At 28.8% G+C, this 17,025-nt stretch overlaps 1 protein-coding gene across 2 annotated transcripts in view; it reads left to right on the top strand.

Annotated features, from left to right (window-relative positions):
• The window catches only part of LOC101241686 (recQ-mediated genome instability protein 1), a 29,113-nt gene extending 12,468 nt beyond the window's left edge, over nt 1-16,645 (top strand). Inside the window, exons 5-10 of one of the 2 annotated variants that reach the window (XM_065793182.1) lie at nt 1,493-1,626; nt 2,744-3,498; nt 3,564-3,625; nt 4,657-4,764; nt 5,333-5,425; nt 16,471-16,645. In XM_065793182.1, coding sequence (XP_065649254.1) covers nt 1,493-1,626; nt 2,744-3,498; nt 3,564-3,625; nt 4,657-4,764; nt 5,333-5,425; nt 16,471-16,578 — 1,260 coding nt within the window. In that variant the 3' untranslated portion in view covers nt 16,579-16,645. The remainder of the gene's footprint in view (nt 1-1,492; nt 1,627-2,743; nt 3,499-3,563; nt 3,626-4,656; nt 4,765-5,332; nt 5,426-16,470) is intronic. The other variant, XM_065793183.1, reaches the window with a different exon arrangement.
• Nucleotides 16,646-17,025: the final 380 nt, after the last annotated feature.

The following is a 17,025-nucleotide window of genomic DNA, read 5'->3' as shown; positions in this document are numbered from 1 at the left end:
TTGTTAAATTTTGTTAGTTTTGCAAACAAATATTAAACTATACTCTTTAGTTTGTTTTGCTTTTCATCAAATAACAATAATAAAATGTTGAAATGTTTCTAATACATGTTCCTTTCTAATAAAATATGAAAATCTTCATATGAAGAAAGTAAAACTAAAAAAAAGTAGACATCAATTTGCAAATAAAATAAAAAATATTACAAAATATTTAATTCTTTTAATTTAAGATATTTTAAAATATAATGTTTTTTTTAATAATTTTGTGTTTTATAAATGTATTCGAAATTTTTTGTTAATAAATAAAATCACTAAAATAGTATTTATAAAAAAAAATTATATTTTGAACTTAAAAAATACTTTCATATATAAGTAAAAAAAATTCTTAAAAACTCACTGGTTTTTTAAAGTTGTGTAATTGCTAGAATTATATAATAAAAGTGTAAAATAAGTGTAGTATATTTTTATTAATGCCAAACCTATAGATATATTAGGCCTACCAGAAATTTCTGTTCGTTTCTGTAAAAACAATTTTGGATGTGTTAGTACATGTTTATTCAGTGCATGTTTGGCTCGTTTTTATCATTAAAAGTATTCATACAGATAACTAACTCAAACAAAGTTCTTTTTTGTTTGTCTTTATTAAGACAAAAATTGGAGAAAAAAGTCCCAGGAAGTTCTATAGAAGAGACATCATACTGTATCATGATAATGTCAGGCTGCATGCTGCTTTGGGTACTCGTCAAAAAATTTCAGAATAACGCTGGAAAATTATGTTACATCAATCATATTCATAGGACTTTGCGCCCTCCTACTATCGCTTGTTTTTGTCCTTATAAAATTTCTTGAATGGGAAGAAATTTGAAAACAAAGAAGCTATCAAACAAGCACTGGATCAATTTTTTAAATCAAAGAAAAAAAAATTGTTCAAAAATGGAATATACAAATTACCAATTATAAAGTTTATAGGCGATATCAAAAATTTGTATTGCATTTTATTGCAAAAATGGACAGAACTTTCCAGTAGATCTAATAATTTAAAAATATTCTAGTCTTATTATTAATTAAATCTCAATATTAATTAGGTGTGGCTGCATCAAAAATAAAATTGCAGATTCAAACATTGCTATTTGCTATACATTGCTCAATTATGTAGTTTTATTTTCAATACATAAATGCATACATATATACATAATACACACATACATAATACATACATACATACATACATACATACATACATACATACATACATACATACATACATACATACATACATACATACATGCATGCATGCATGCATGCATGCATGCATGCATATATACATACACACAAACACACATGCTTACATGGGTGCTTGTTTATTTAGTTTTATGAATGATATTCCATAACAGGTTTCTTATTATGAATATAATCTTATTTTTGGTTGTTTTTATGAACACAACTTTAAAAATATCAGGTTTTTTATTTTATTGGATATTTTTTATTTTCTCAGGTATTGATCAAGGGTCCAGTTCAATGTAGAAACAATCTTATACTGTTGAAGCAAGAAAATATTCAATTATTGGGTGGAAATGTAGAAAGCTTATTGGAGAGCAATACTGTTGAAAATTTGCTCTGTAAAGTACTGTATGTTCTGTAGTGTATGTTCTTTAGAGTATTGCATGTTCTGTAGAGTACTGTATGTTCTGTAAAGTATTGTATGTGCTGTGGAGTACTGTATGTTTTACATAGAACTGTATGCTGTGTAAAATACTGTATGTATTTTTATATTTAAAATATTAGTTAGCAGCCTAGATAAATCATTTCTTTTCAATGATATTCAAAGTTATTTGTAAATCTTGTGTTAAAAATTTAAATTTACATTAAAGTATTACGAAACAAAAGTAATAAACAGTAAAATAAATAGTCCATATAAACAGTAATATTAGTCCATAATAGTATTAATCCACAATAATAGTCCATATAAAAAAAGTTTATTTAAAAAGAGTTCATTTAATTATTCTTTTATATATATTGAATACTTCAGACGTATAACCAACAAATATTTTATAACATAAAATAAACTATTGCATGTTGTATGTATACAAAGTTATTTTGATAATTCATTTAATATAATATTTTAATATAAAGAATATGATTAATTTCATGTATCATTTCCATGTGTCTAGCAATGCATTGCAGTTGAAAACCCAAGTCTTACATAAATTATTGAACAAAAAGCATGAAGTTTTTTCAGAAGATTATTTTCAAGTATGATTTAGAAAACTTAAAAGTTTCAAGTAAAGTGTAAAGAACAAGTTATAACTCAAGAAAAAACAAGGAGTAGATAGAATTGATTAGAGATGGGTTAGAGACAGATTAGGGTATTTGAGCTTTAAAGTAGTTTGAAAAACTTTAAACTTAAATTTATCAGTCCATTATCATTAAGAGACTCAAGTACAACAAATCACAAATAAAAATACGACGGGCGGATTTGTTGTAATAGAGTTAGTCATAACTTCTTAACAAGTAGAATAGTATCATCCTTAAATGCTTTACTACAAAAAGCATTAATACAAATCAATAAATAACTTTGTATCTATGATAGAGTCATTTGTGAATAAATGGAGGTTTTTTTAACAAAAGTTTACTGTTTTTGCTGTTTACTAAAAAAGAGTGTCTTAGTGTTTTTACAATTACTTGTATTATTGCCAGCTATATCTTTTAAATTATAAGGCTATACTAATAGTTCCTTTTTTTTTAGGAAAACAGACCATGACACTGACATAAAGCCTAATGTTAGAAGTGAATCAAATAATAAAGGTGATATAAAAATAGAAACTAATCAAAAAGTGTTACATAAGAATAACAAAAATGAAACATCAGAGAGAATATTTTCTGCCGATAATAAAAATATAAACATTCCAATGAACAAAGATATAATAAATTGCAATTTGGCTGCGAAACAATATACATCATCAAAAAAAAATCAAAGTTTAAGTAAGTCTATCAAAATGGAAATAGCAGATGACTTTTTTGAAAATGATGTACTTGATAACTTTCCTCTAGAAGATTTGGGGCTGCTAGAATATTCTGAACCAAAAAGTGTTAAATTGAACTTAATAGAAACAAAAGTAAATAAAACTTCCAGCATCTCTCCAAAGCAATGTTTCTTAAAAAATAAGGTTTTGTGCTCAAATGCAACATTAAATAAAAACAATAATTCACATTTAAATGATAATAACTTCAATAAGAAATATGAACAAGATAATATTGATTGTGAATTAGATGTCGATGCTGATTTATTCTTAGATGATGTTGATATAATTTCAAATTTAAACTGCAAGATATCAAAAGAAAAAACTAGTTGTAAAACATCTAGTAATCAACTAAAAATAGAGGAAAGTGAGGCCAAGACTAAAGTGGAATCAAACTATAATAGTTTGTATAGGAATCAATTTCAATACTTGTCTCGTAAAGATAGTTTATCTGCCAAAGATTTCCACATGACTGAAAAAGGTAATCAACTAACTTTTTTAATAGTAAAATTCTTAATAAAAAGTCTTAAAAATTTCTTTTTTTAGAGTATGACAGTTTATCAGATTTTGTTGAAAATAATTCAATCAACACTGTAGTAAATGTTAAAGTAAGATGTTTTATGTCAATAATATAAATTTGATAAAACTTATATGGTTGCTTTTTTTTTTCTAGGAGTTTAATTAGCAGAAATGAGATAACTGTATAGCTTTTTGCTTAGGGTGCTTTTTGCTTAGGGTGCATTAACTTTTTGCTTAGGGTGCCAAGTTCTATATATGCTTGAGTTTTTTTCTAATAATTTAACTAACTATACTATCAAAAAATATTAAACATAAAAACCCCTCATTACCATCAAGTTTGTTTTGTTAATTTATACTTTTAACAAATGTTTGTGGTAACTTTTTATCTACTGTAACTTTTTGTCTATAGAATCTTATCTCTTACAAAATTCACCATGCCCACCTGCACTTTGTGTCACTAATTTAAATTTGGTTGCTTTATATTTGGATTTTACTGTTAGTTGCTATTCATTGATTTGTCAAGACTAGTTACATGCTAGGTTACTACAAGGTTTCAACATTGATTCTGTGTTGTTTCTTTTCTGTGTTAATGATTTTCCTGGTAATGGTACTTCTAAAGTGCCTTAATTTGCTTTGTTTTAGGGCAAGTGGTTAGTGAATTTTAATCCAAGACACAGTTGTTATTATAAATCATTCATTTGTCTGTATATACTACTAGTTATTGTAATATTTGTGATGTTTACTGATGAATGACAAAACTTCTACTCACTTTTTTAACAACATTTTCTTTAATTTTATTCATGCTCAAAAAATTTTAGTTCAACAATTTTTTTCCATTTGAAATTCTCTCTTCATGTTTTCTTGATTCAAACAGTTTTTTAAGTTTTCTAATTATGATCTTTAACTTCCTTAAATAAGTCCTAACTTAAACAGTTTTTATTTGCAGACTTGTAGAAGGTTTATATAATAAAACAAAAACCCTCAGTGTAAACAGTTCATAGGGAAATAAATATATGGCATTGCCCAAGTTGTGGTGGGTTTTACTTTTTGAAGTTATACATTTAAATTTTAATGTAATATAAAAAATATAAATTTATTTAATTTTTTTCAATTGTTCTAGTGTTGGTTTCAAACTTTAACTTCAAAATTAGAGTTTCAAGATTTTTTTAAAATATCAGGAATAATCACAGATGGAATCAAAAATATTGAAGTGGTATTGACTGACAAGGTATTATGTCAAGATTTTTCTTAATTTGATGGAGATAGTTTAGAAGTAATATTTAATACGAGTTTTCATTTTTTTTTAGTTTAAGCATCTACTGAAAGTGTTATAATTTTTATAATTTTTTTTTACTGTGTTCACCTCTCATTGCCCTAAGTAGTCACTGCAGTTAAAAAGGCTTCTTGTATTTAATAATTCAATTGTTGTTAAAAGCCTTTCTCAACACTAGAGCTTCAAGAGAAACCTTTACTTCAATGTAGCTGCACATAGAAACAAGTTAAGGGCAGTACTACCATAGATGTGGTGGGGATTGAACTCAATGCTTCTTGCTTATAAAACAAGCACTCTACTATTAGAAATTGAACAATGTATGACATATGTATACTGAATTAATTTTGGAATGATTACACTTACATATTAAATGAACATTCATAAGACCCATTAGGGCTTAAGGTTTACATTTCTGATTCTATATCAACTCATCCATTTTTAAAAATGAGTTTAAAGTAAAATTTCAAAAGCTGTTTGATTTTTATTGAAACAGCCTTTTTTTTTCAAATTTTTCTTAAAACAGGTGTTATTTTCTATTATTGGATATTCTTCGAAAGAAGTTTTGGAAGCTGTAAATGGAAAATTACCGTCATCACATAAATCTTGCATAAAACAGGTGTGTTCTATTTACTCTTTCACTTACACAATTAAAAATGTAACTTTTAACAATTTAATTTTTGGTATTTGTTTACAGTGTCAGGAGGAGCAAGTTTTCTGACCTGAGAAAAACTTTTGTGAAAGTAAATTAATTTTGAAAACTTTTCAAAAAAGTTTAATAAATTAACTTTAACAATGAATAAGATTGAAATAAAAAAACTAAAACTTCACAAAATAAAATATTTATGGTTTATGGTTGATAAACTTTTTTCTTATTAAATAAATTTAAAAAAAAAAAAAATTTCTAGGTGTATATATACCCTCAATTCAAGTTAATATAAATAACTGTTTTAAAAAAAATAAATAAATATTAAAGTCTACTAAATAAAATATTTTTCATGTTATCAAATAGTAATACCAAAATTTAATTGTCATGCAAATACACTATTTTGCAAAGCTATTAAACGCTTTATAAATTTTAAATTAAATTTTCTTCAAAAATTAGTGCTTATTTTTGTCATCAACTCAATGGCTTATCAAATTTGTAGCATAGTCAGGATGGCCACTGGCATTTTATGGCCAAAGTGTGCTGAAATAGTGTTGCAAGTAATTAGTTCAGAGAACATGGTTAAGAAACTAAGGTGATTGATGTATTACACTGTTAGAAAATTTTAGGGTGTTTCATTGATAAAAACACCCAAAAAAATCCTTTTGAGGGGTGATAGTACATACCAATGTGATATCATTCCAAGTATTTTTAAAATCCAGGATTGGCATCCGTGAGAGAAATTTGCATTTAAATATTTGCTTAAAACAGAAAAAAATGAAATCATCATTGCTTGAAAAAAATGAATTAAACAACCAAATACTGCATTTCTTGAGGTTTATTTTGAAACATAAGCATTAAAATTGCACTCGATAAAATTTTTTTTGTTATTTGCCACAGCCCTACAGCTTAAAATTTGTCAAAATTGTTATTGTTTTCTGTTACGGTTAAAATTAAATTTTTTGTGTTTTTAGTTATTTTGAAAAGAATTTACGTGAAATAATTAAAGTTTTGAAATGCCAAACAAAGCAAAATCTCACACTGAGTGCCGAAACTATGTTTGCATTCTTTGCATGTCAAAAAGTGACCAATCACTGACACTCTTTCTGATAAGCAGACTGACAAAACATTCACCAGAACCTTTGGACTTAAATGATGATAGACTTCCACATGGGATGTGCACAAACTGTCGATTCCATCTTCAGAAAATTGATGAAGAAAAGGCTACAAAGCCTTTTCCTAACCTCTATGACTTTTCTTCCATCCTTGTGAAACAACCCACATGAAATTCACCTGATTGCAACTGCATCATTTGCAAAAATGCAAAAATCAATGGAAAAACACCATTAACAATGACCAGCAATATTGCCCCAGAGAGAAGCCCTTTTACAGTTCTTAAGAGATGTTCGCATTGTCTGACAATAGTTGGACCAGGATTACCACATCATTGTACCCCTGCAACAAGACGGGTCAACCTACTAAGGCTAGCAAAAGAAAACACCAAGTGCAGAGGTTGTGGCTTCTTCTGTGTTGAAAACACATGATTTATCACCCAATGGTACTGTGCAACTTAGCCAAGCAAGTGGAGGTCCTAAATTACCACTCAAACTTGGTATGTCCATTTGATTAATTTAGAAATTATTATTTTCTTGTTTATGCCTTAGAAAACCAATATTCATAAATCCACCATTCAATTTTTAAAAAATATTTAATTTTGTTTTAGGAAAAGCAGCACCAACTCAACTTTTCAAGGAACCACTTCCTGCTGAAAGCTTGGTGAAAGTTCAGCTTAATACAGGGTTATCCAACAATCGCATGAAACAACTTGCTTCAACACTAAACTTCATCAGCCCTCAAAGAGTTGTTGAGCCTTACTTTGCTAAAAAATTTTCAGAACAAGGAAAGTTGCTCAATGACTACTTCACTGTTTCAAAAGTGAAATTTTCCAATTGTGATACAATCAGAGAAGTTGTACATTGCAAGGATGTTGCCAGCCTATTGCAGTTTGTGTTATCTGCACGAAATGCTTCTGATCAGCCTCTTGTTAAGATTGGAATTGATGGGGGTGGAGACTATCTTAAGATGAGTCTGGGTGTTCTAGAGACAACTCCAGAACCAACAAGACCAGTCTTAAAATCACCAAAGCTTTGCAGCTTTTCCTTCAAAGACTCTGGAGTAAAAAAACAGCTTTTAATTGCCATCTCTGAAGGAATGCTTTGCAGCTCTTCCTTCAAAGACTCAGGAGTAAAAAAACAGCTTTTAATTGCCATCTCTGAAGGAATGCTTTGCAGCTCTTCCTTCAAAGACTCTGGAGTAAAAAAACAGCTTTTAATTGCCATCTCTGAAGGAATGTCAGAAACATATGAAAACATACAAAACCTTTTGAAACTGACACAGTCAAACTCAATTCACTTTGTTTTGTCTTATGATATGAAAGTTGCAAATATAATCTGTGGAATTCAATCCCATGCCAGTAAACATCCATGTTGTTGGTGTGATGCTGATTCTTCAAAGCTTGGAATATGTGGTTCTTTGAGAAAATTTGGAGGCATTAAAAAAGCACACCAAGAATTCATTGCTCATGGAAATGATTTGAAAAAAGCTGAACAATTTGGAAATGTCATCCACTCACCTTTGTTGAACTTCCCAGATGAGTCCCTCATTCTGGATGCAATCCCACCCATGGAACTTCACTTGCTTCTTGGTGTTGTCAACCATCTCTACAAAAACTTGGCCAACATTTGGCCAGAATGCAAGACTTGGCCTGAGGCGTTAAACATCCCTCTGCAGCCCTTCCATGGTGGACATTTTCAAGAAAACCACTGCCAAAAGCTGTTGAAAAATGTAGACATTCTTCAGAAAAAGGCTGAAGCTGCAGCTACATTTGCAGCATTTCCATTCATTGATACATTCAGAAAGTTTGAAAAGGTGGTCGTGGCTTGTTTTGGAATACAGCTTGATAAAAATTACCATGAACACATTGAAAACTTCAGAAGTTCATACCATGATCTTCCTGCAACCATCACACCAAAGGTTCATGCTGTATTCTTCCATGTATCTCAGTTTATCTCTCAGAGTCATAAAGGTCTTGGCCATTTAGTGAACAAGCCACAGAAGCACTTCATTCAAATTTTAAGCCTCACTGGCAACGGTTCAAGAGGCAGACAACTCACCCAGAATATGGAAAGCATTTGCTTAACTGTGTTGTTGACTTTAACAGTAAGCATGTTTAGTTAGTATAATGGTATTCCAAACAGAAAGAAGAAAAAATTTGGTAGAGTAGAATAGAATCTTATTTTTAATTTATTTTCTGAAACTAGTCTTTAGAAGCCTCTTTTATTCATGTGTTGCTTTGCTATTTTTGCAAAATGTATAATTTTTGAATAGAAAAAAACAATGTTCTATATAAGAAAAAAAACAATGTTCTATATAGTTTTTCAATCAAGAATATGGGTTTTAATTATGGCTATTATAGGAAAACATTGAAATGCAAATTTCTCTCACGGACGCCAATCCTGGATTTTAAAAATACTTGGAATGATATCACATTGGTATGTACTATCACCCCTCAAAAGGATTTTTTCGGGTGTTTTCATCAATGATACACCCTAAAATTTTCTAACAGTGTATTGGCTCACATGAAAAAAGTTTGTATGTATTTTGGTAGTAATTGCTACACTAGGAAGGTTTATGTAAAAACAGTAAATATAGCAATAGTAAATAAATATAAAATAAAGCTGATACAATATTTTATCTTTAATTAAACTAATGTTATATTTTTTTGTGTGTGTGTACATTTTAATCTTTAATTAAACTATGTGTTATATTTTTGTGTGTGTGCTAACCTCTAACAGTTTGAGGTCGGCAATTTATTGCCAATCTCATTTTTCCTTATTCCGAGGGTTGATATATATATATATATATATATATATATATATATATATATACATATATATATATATATATATATATATATATATATATATATATATATATATATATATATATATATATATATATATATATATATATATATGTATATTTATTTATTTATTAAGCTCAATTGTCCAATAATTAGTAATACATGCTTAGTACATGCTCAAGAGCCAAAAATGTTGTTGGCTCTAAAGTGATATCCTTCAATCACGCTTTATATAGTAATGCTAATAGGGTAAGAAAGAAGCTTGTAAATTTTTTTTCTAAATATTTATAGTGTCTGAGTTATGATTGGTGAAACATTTGACCTTTTAACACTTGGAAAGTCAAAATATTGTATTGTTGAAATAACTCCATTACAAAAAATTATACTTTTTGTATATTAAAAAAAAAAACACAGCAAAATTACTCAATATATTATTATTTTTTATCATAATATGTCAATGTTTGTGTCAGTGATGTAGATAAGATTTTTTGATGTTTTAGAAATGACATTTTCAATTTTTTTGATAAAATGAGAAACGAATGAGAAAGTTTTGCAAAAAATATCCTTATGTCAAATGTGAAAGCTTTGCAAAAAATTGCGGTAGTTAGTTTTAGTTTATTTTACCGTTTAAAAATGTTGCCAATATACAAAAATATAAAAAGTATATAAATAGTTGGAGCAAGATGAAAGGCATAAATTAACCTTATTACTGAGCTCCATTAGAATTGCTTCTTTGAGCCTGGGAAAAATATTTTACCTATTCTTTGGGGGTATGGGGGGGGGGGAGGATAGTAATCTTTTAAGGGTATTTTGGTGTCCAGGCTTTAATTACTGCAATTTTATTTTTATAATGCAAAATATTCTCATTTGACATATGCATGAACATACTTTAGAGTTTACACAAGGTTTGAAAGTGTCATTTCTGAAGCATCAAAAAATTCTATCTACGCAATTGAAGTCATAAATTGGTTTACATATCTTTATGTCTTTTATTTTAATGCATTGCACAGTGGGCCATAATTCACTTTTACTGGACAAAATTCATAGCTAATTTAATAATAAGGCTATATTCACTAAAATTAGCATGAGTACTAATATCAAGTCTGTACTTTTTATGAAGGTAAAAAAATTTTATTTTGTTGCTATGGATACCTTTGTTTTGCTTAGCAACAACCTATTTTTGGTATTTGCAGATATTTTACGAGTACTATATTCACTAAATTTGGCATGAGTTTCAATATGAGATCACATTTCTTATAAAAGTGATAAATTTTTATTATTTAGTTGCTATGGATACTTATATTGCTTAGTTACCAGATACTTTCCTTAGTTACAAAGGGGTAAATTGATTTTTGAATAAATTTTATCGGATTTTCGACCCACCTGAATTGAATAACAATTAAGTATTTAGGTAAATAATGGTTTAGCAATAATAAAAACAAAAAATTGTGGAAGAAAGCATTGTCAACATAAAATTTTACCAAAAATTTAAAAAAAATAATATCGTTTGAAGATTGTTCAAATAATTGTAAAACATCTGAAGGAAATGTTTTATGATTTGTTAGGTGTGATGTTGATTAACGCAGTGATGAAATAACAGGATCACTGGAAACTAGGAGTCTATTGATTTGATCAGTATTTGTTGCTCTTCTGTCTGTTTTTCGGCTGAAATTTTCGCGCTAAGATTTGAAGTGTTTGTTTCTAGCCTCTTGAGCTTCCTCTGACATAAGTTTGATGGATAATGTACGGCTTTTAATTATGTGATGCCCATGTATCAATGCTTTATGAACTGTTTGAGCCATGTAATACTATGGATAAAGGGACACATATAGTCTAACAGTGTCAAAACAATAATCAGTCTATTTCAAATCCTGAAGAGTGTTACCAAGATAATGTAAAATCTGAATAAAAGGTTTTGGTATTTTTATAAATGCTTTGGCCAGTAGCATCATCAAAACCAGCCTTACACGTGAGTTTCATTGCTTTTATTGCTTTGTCGTTCAATATTGAGTGCCTCAGCACAGGTTCCTGAAGTGTACATATTCTTTTCAAAGTATGAATCATAAAATCTTTTAAATGAACTGAAGCCAAACTGTTATATTTTCAGAACAACGTTTCAATTTTGCATTCCTGACCTCATTGTAAGCGGGGTAGATGTTATATTTTTTCTCCAAGGCTTCACTTTTAATCAATTTATATGAAGCTTTTGTCAGGCTGGCATCAATTATTAAAGCCAGTGCTTTGTCTCCTATATAATTACTTGCTTTATCTGTATTTGAAATATTTAAAACGTCCTTGGCAGCAATAACAATAGATTCATCTCTTAGTTTTTTACTAGCAGCAAAAAATAATTCATTGGATGAATGAGAATCAAGTATACCATGTGCACACCATTTTTTAGTTTTAGTATAACTATCATCAAATGTAACTGGTTTTTGACCATGTCTACTTGCAGTTGGTTCATTGTCTTTTACTGACAACTAAGCGTTCATTAAGCCAGTTCACTAACTTCTTTTTAAAATTTTTGACAGTATAGTTTGCAGATTTCCACTTTTTTTTATACTAGTTAACAAATCGTTGAACAGCATGCCTAAAATCAACATCTTTAAATTCAGCAATTTTTAGCTGAATAAATTTCTTCATTAATATTTTGTTTTGAAATACTAAGATTGTTCTTTCGGAGAAAATTATGAATGTCAAAGTTTAATAAAACCATATCTAAATAGTTCTTCTAAAAATATTTTGCTTTTAAAAGTTTAATATTATAATATATATGCCGCGTAGGGTACTAATTCTTGTTAGTAATTAAGTTACTACAAATGTTAGTAATTAAAATTAAAAGTTCTTTCTTTATTTTCTTTAAAAATCTTCGCTTCCAACAAGGCTGCAAGCAACCACTAATTAAAGTTGGAAGTTACTGGAAGAGAAAAGATGAAGAATGTAGAGCAAGATAACGATTGGCGGACGACTTAAAGGATTGCAAATTATATGAATCAGGAAAGCAAGATGAAAGAAGCGAATTCCAATTCAGATCCAACTCTGTTTACAATGCGTTTTTGGACCTTGTCTAAAAGAGAAAGGGCATCATTAGAAGATCCGCCCTAGATATGGCAACAGCATTCCATACAAGGACAGATTTGAGATTTATAGAGATAGAGAATAGAATCCGAAGTAAAAAAGTGTCGAGCTCTAATGTACAAGAGTGGATGATTCATCAAGTACATTACCATTTAGATCTTCCTATATTTCATATAGGAAGATCTAAATTATTGCGATAACGATTGGCTGAAAAAAATTGAGTTTTATTTGTATTGAAGTTCACCAGCCACTGTGAGCCCCATGCTGTAGCAGAAGTGAGATCCTTTACAAGCTCAAATGCTCCCTCCAAGCAATCAGAGAGTGTTGGCTTCTTATCATGACAAGAATAAATGGTAGTATCATCAGCAAAAAATGCCACCTTAGATGTGAGAATATCTGGAAGACTGTTAATGTAGATTAAAAAGAGTATAGGGTCAAGGATAGAACCCCTGAAGTTACATTGAGGACAACTTTTATACTACAATTGGAAAAAAAGAATTCAATAATCTTAAAGATGTTACCAGATACACCATAAGAAGAAAGCTAATGGAGAAGACTAGCATGTCTTAACCTCTCCACCTTTATCTAATGCACGATAAAACCTATCGGTTATTACTGTTAGCAAATCAGCTGTAGAATGAGAAGATCGAAATCCGTATTGATGATCAGAAAGTTATTGTATTCAAGATGAGAGTTTAAATGTTTGTTAAATAGAGATTCAAAAACCTTGCTTATGATAGGAAGAAGACTGATGGGACAGTAGTTAGACGAATCAGATCGCTCTCCAGAATTTTTGAAGATAGGGATAACAGATGTCGCTTTCCAGCAGGCTGGAAAACAAGACTCTGATAAGCACTTGTTGAATAGTTTTGAGAGTATAGACGACAGCTCTGGAGAACACTTCTGCAAGACTATAACAGGTATGTTGTCCGGACCACAAGCTGTAGAGGAGTTTAAGCAGGAAATCACTTTAGATACAGAAGCTGGAGTAATACGAATGTCAAGCAATGGATCAACCTGTTTAACAGCTATATCAGGTAGAACGCAATTAGTGGAATCAAGAGATGATATTGATGAAAAGTTTTTAGCAAACAATTCAGCTTTGTCTTTAGGTGAGGTGACAAAGTCTGAACCATACAAAAGAGGTGGAATTAAAGATTTGCCTTTATTATTAATACTATTAAAGATTCTCCAGAAGTCACGAGAGCCTAACTTTTGAGATGAGATACGAGATTTCATGACCTGAGAATAGTGGGCTTTGGCATTAAGCCAAACCTTTTTACAATGGTTTCTAGCAGTAATAAACAGACATCTTTTTTCTGGAGAATTGTTTTGCTAATAGATATGGAACTAATGGTTTTGATTGGCAAGTGCAGCAGCACAATGTGAAGAAAATCATGGAGAGTGAGGCTTGATATGGAATCGTCGAGAGGTAACAAAAGATTCCATGCCAGCCTGAATCCACGAAGTTATGTAAGATGCACATTTGTCAACAGGAAGACAAAAGATTTCTACCCAAAGGCTATCACGAAGAAAATCATGGAAAGAATCCCAGTCAGCTTTAAGGTAGTTATAAGAGGTACGATAATAGGGAGATTTAGGTGATGAAGAAGAATGAGATCCTTGTTAGGCATTGTGATAACAGACTTTGAAACCTGATCCTTATCTGCTACAGCTCTTTTGGATTTTTGTATAAACCTTAAATAAACACAATTAAACACTCCCTATTATAAAATAAATGAATTGTTTTATATTAATGACTTGAAAATACAGAAAAGTGTTAACTATAACACATTCAAATGCATCACATTGAACTAAAACTCATTAGATGTTTATTGAATATTTATCAAATATTTATTTTCATTTTGAAAATCAATTTATGAATCTCAAAAATTAACTATAAAGATAATTCTACCTATAAATTTATTTTTATGTAAAATTAAAATATCTTTTCTCATATTTATCAGCACCAAAGCAGTGCACATTAAAGTGAGTAGGAAAAAACTCTGTTGTTAAGCATATAAAAATTGTTGCTGAAAGTTCCAGTGGAATAAGGACTTCAAAAGTAAAAATAAATAACTTTAGGCGAGGCATTTTAAATACAATGTTGCAGGTGTCTTAATCGCAATAGTAAATTCTTTCTCTAAAAATATTAGTTTTGAAACTAATCTTGCAGCTCATAAATCACAGAATCAATAATCCAGTCCAAAATTTTACAGGTATCTATTGAACTGACCATTGTATGGTTTGACCATGGTATGATCATGGTACAATCATGGTATGATCATGGTATGACCATGGTCTTTACTGTAATATATTAAAATGAATATGCAAAGAAATTATAAATGTAGTTTGGAGGGAAATTTTAATTTCAAAAATGAATGATAAGTTGATAGAGACATAGTTGATAATGGCATGGTGCTTTTAATGATCTGGAGATTTTTATTATATTTTCCTTGTTTTAACACTTTGAAAATAAATAAATTTAATTTAAAAATCTTATCTATCCAATAAAATTCAAACAATATCCATTCGCATATTTGACCAATAACAACAATATCTATTTACATGTTTGACCAGGCCAGTGTATAGAAGAATTTACAAAACTAAATATAAAAATGAGTATCATGTTTTTCACCTGTGTAAAAATTATTATCATGTTTATAATTTTTGAAAAAAGTCTGAAATGCTTATACTATTTTTTATTTTATTGTTAAAATTTTATTACAATAAAATTTGTATCAATAAAATTGAGCGACATAATTATTTAGGTATTTTTATGTTTCACTTATGTGTATTTAGTCACATCAATTGTTTTTTATTTGTTGTTTTTACATTTAATAAAATAATTCACTGTTTGCAAGATTTTTTGATTATAGTTTTTTTTTTCTCAACAGTTTTTATAAATAGAGATGATTATTTTTGAAATTAATATATTATTTTGCTTTGTTTGAAACCCAACATGACATACTTTTGAAAAAAAAAAATTTTATGTATTATTAGGGACCTATTTAATGTTTGAGGGTTGGTAGCAACCCAAGAAAATATTTTAAATCCAATATTATTTTATTATAAAAAACACATTCAGGGGGTGCCAGCAGACATTTTCAAAAAAACTTATTTTTAGATTCACCCTAACATACATACATTCATACATACATACATAAATTTTTTTTTTTTTTTTTGTTATTCACTTTCTCAAGGCCGAGAAGGCCACTAAAGATGAGGAGGCTACTTAATAGTGGTTATAACCCTCTATCAACTCTAAAACTCTGAAACACGAACCTTGACAAACAAGGCCGCTGTGCGGAGAAACAAGTTGAGCACGGTACTACCAGGGACGTCGTGGGGATCAAACTCGGAACCTGTCGCTTATGAAGCGAGCGCTTTACCACTACACCACTACCACATAAATATACATACATACATACATACATACATGTTTGTCTATTTATTATGCTCCATTAATATGTATATGCATTGATGTAACTTTTAGATTATAAACATTGATTTTTTTGAAAGTTTTTCAGTTAAATTTTATTTATTTGTGTAAATTTTTTAACAAAAAGTTAGTACAATTATGTTTACGAAATATGAAAAATAAAGTCATAAAATATGTAAATAAAATTTAGATAAGTTTAAAAAAAGGTCTTTCAGAGTCAGGACTGAGAGATGAATGAAAATATTGAATTTAAAAAAATGTTATTTTTTCAACTAAAGTGGCCTCCTCAGACTTAAGGAGGTGAAAAAACATTTAAAAAAAGTGAAAATCATTCAACATAGTTCAATTGTCAATGATATTTGTGCCTAATATTATATAATTTTAAATACTTTTTATTTTATTTTCTAATATATTAACTCTTAAGTAATTACTTAACTATCGAATTCCTATGGAAACAAACTTGCATGGCATTAATATTTTTACTTAAAAAAAATCATGTGTGTAGAATTAAAATTTAAAGTTTTGGACAGCTTGTTTCTAGGTCACATTGGTTATAATAAATTCAAATTTTTTCAGGCACTCAAAAATGCAGAACAGCGTTTAGAAAAAGGAAAGTGGTTAGCAAAAGTATGTTGTGATATTAATAACATTTACAATATTTTGGAGATGACGCAGATCAATTAAAGTCTTGAAAAAAATGAATATTGTTTTAGCAGGAATATTTTTATTATATATAAATTTTTAGATTTAATGTTGTTTTTTTTGTGTTATATTTCTGTTTTTATGTCTTTCTTAATATCTTATTCTTCTAGTATAATAAAACATATAATAAAAAGAATACAAGTAATTGTTCAATTAAAATGTAAAATATTAGTTTTAAAATAAGTTTTTGCTAAATGAATTAAAATAATATTTGAAATAAATCATTTATAAAAAAGTTTAAACTAACTATGAAATTTTAAAAACATATTTATGCATACATACATACATACATACATACATACATACATACATACATACATACATACATACATACATACATACATACATACATACATACATACATACATACATACATACATATATACATACATACATACATACATATTAGGAACAAAAGTAGTTAGCTTT

Source organism: Hydra vulgaris, chromosome 03, assembly GCF_038396675.1.
Source record: "Hydra vulgaris chromosome 03, alternate assembly HydraT2T_AEP".
NCBI lineage: Eukaryota > Metazoa > Cnidaria > Hydrozoa > Anthoathecata > Hydridae > Hydra > Hydra vulgaris.
This window is presented reverse-complemented; position numbering and strand designations above follow the sequence as displayed.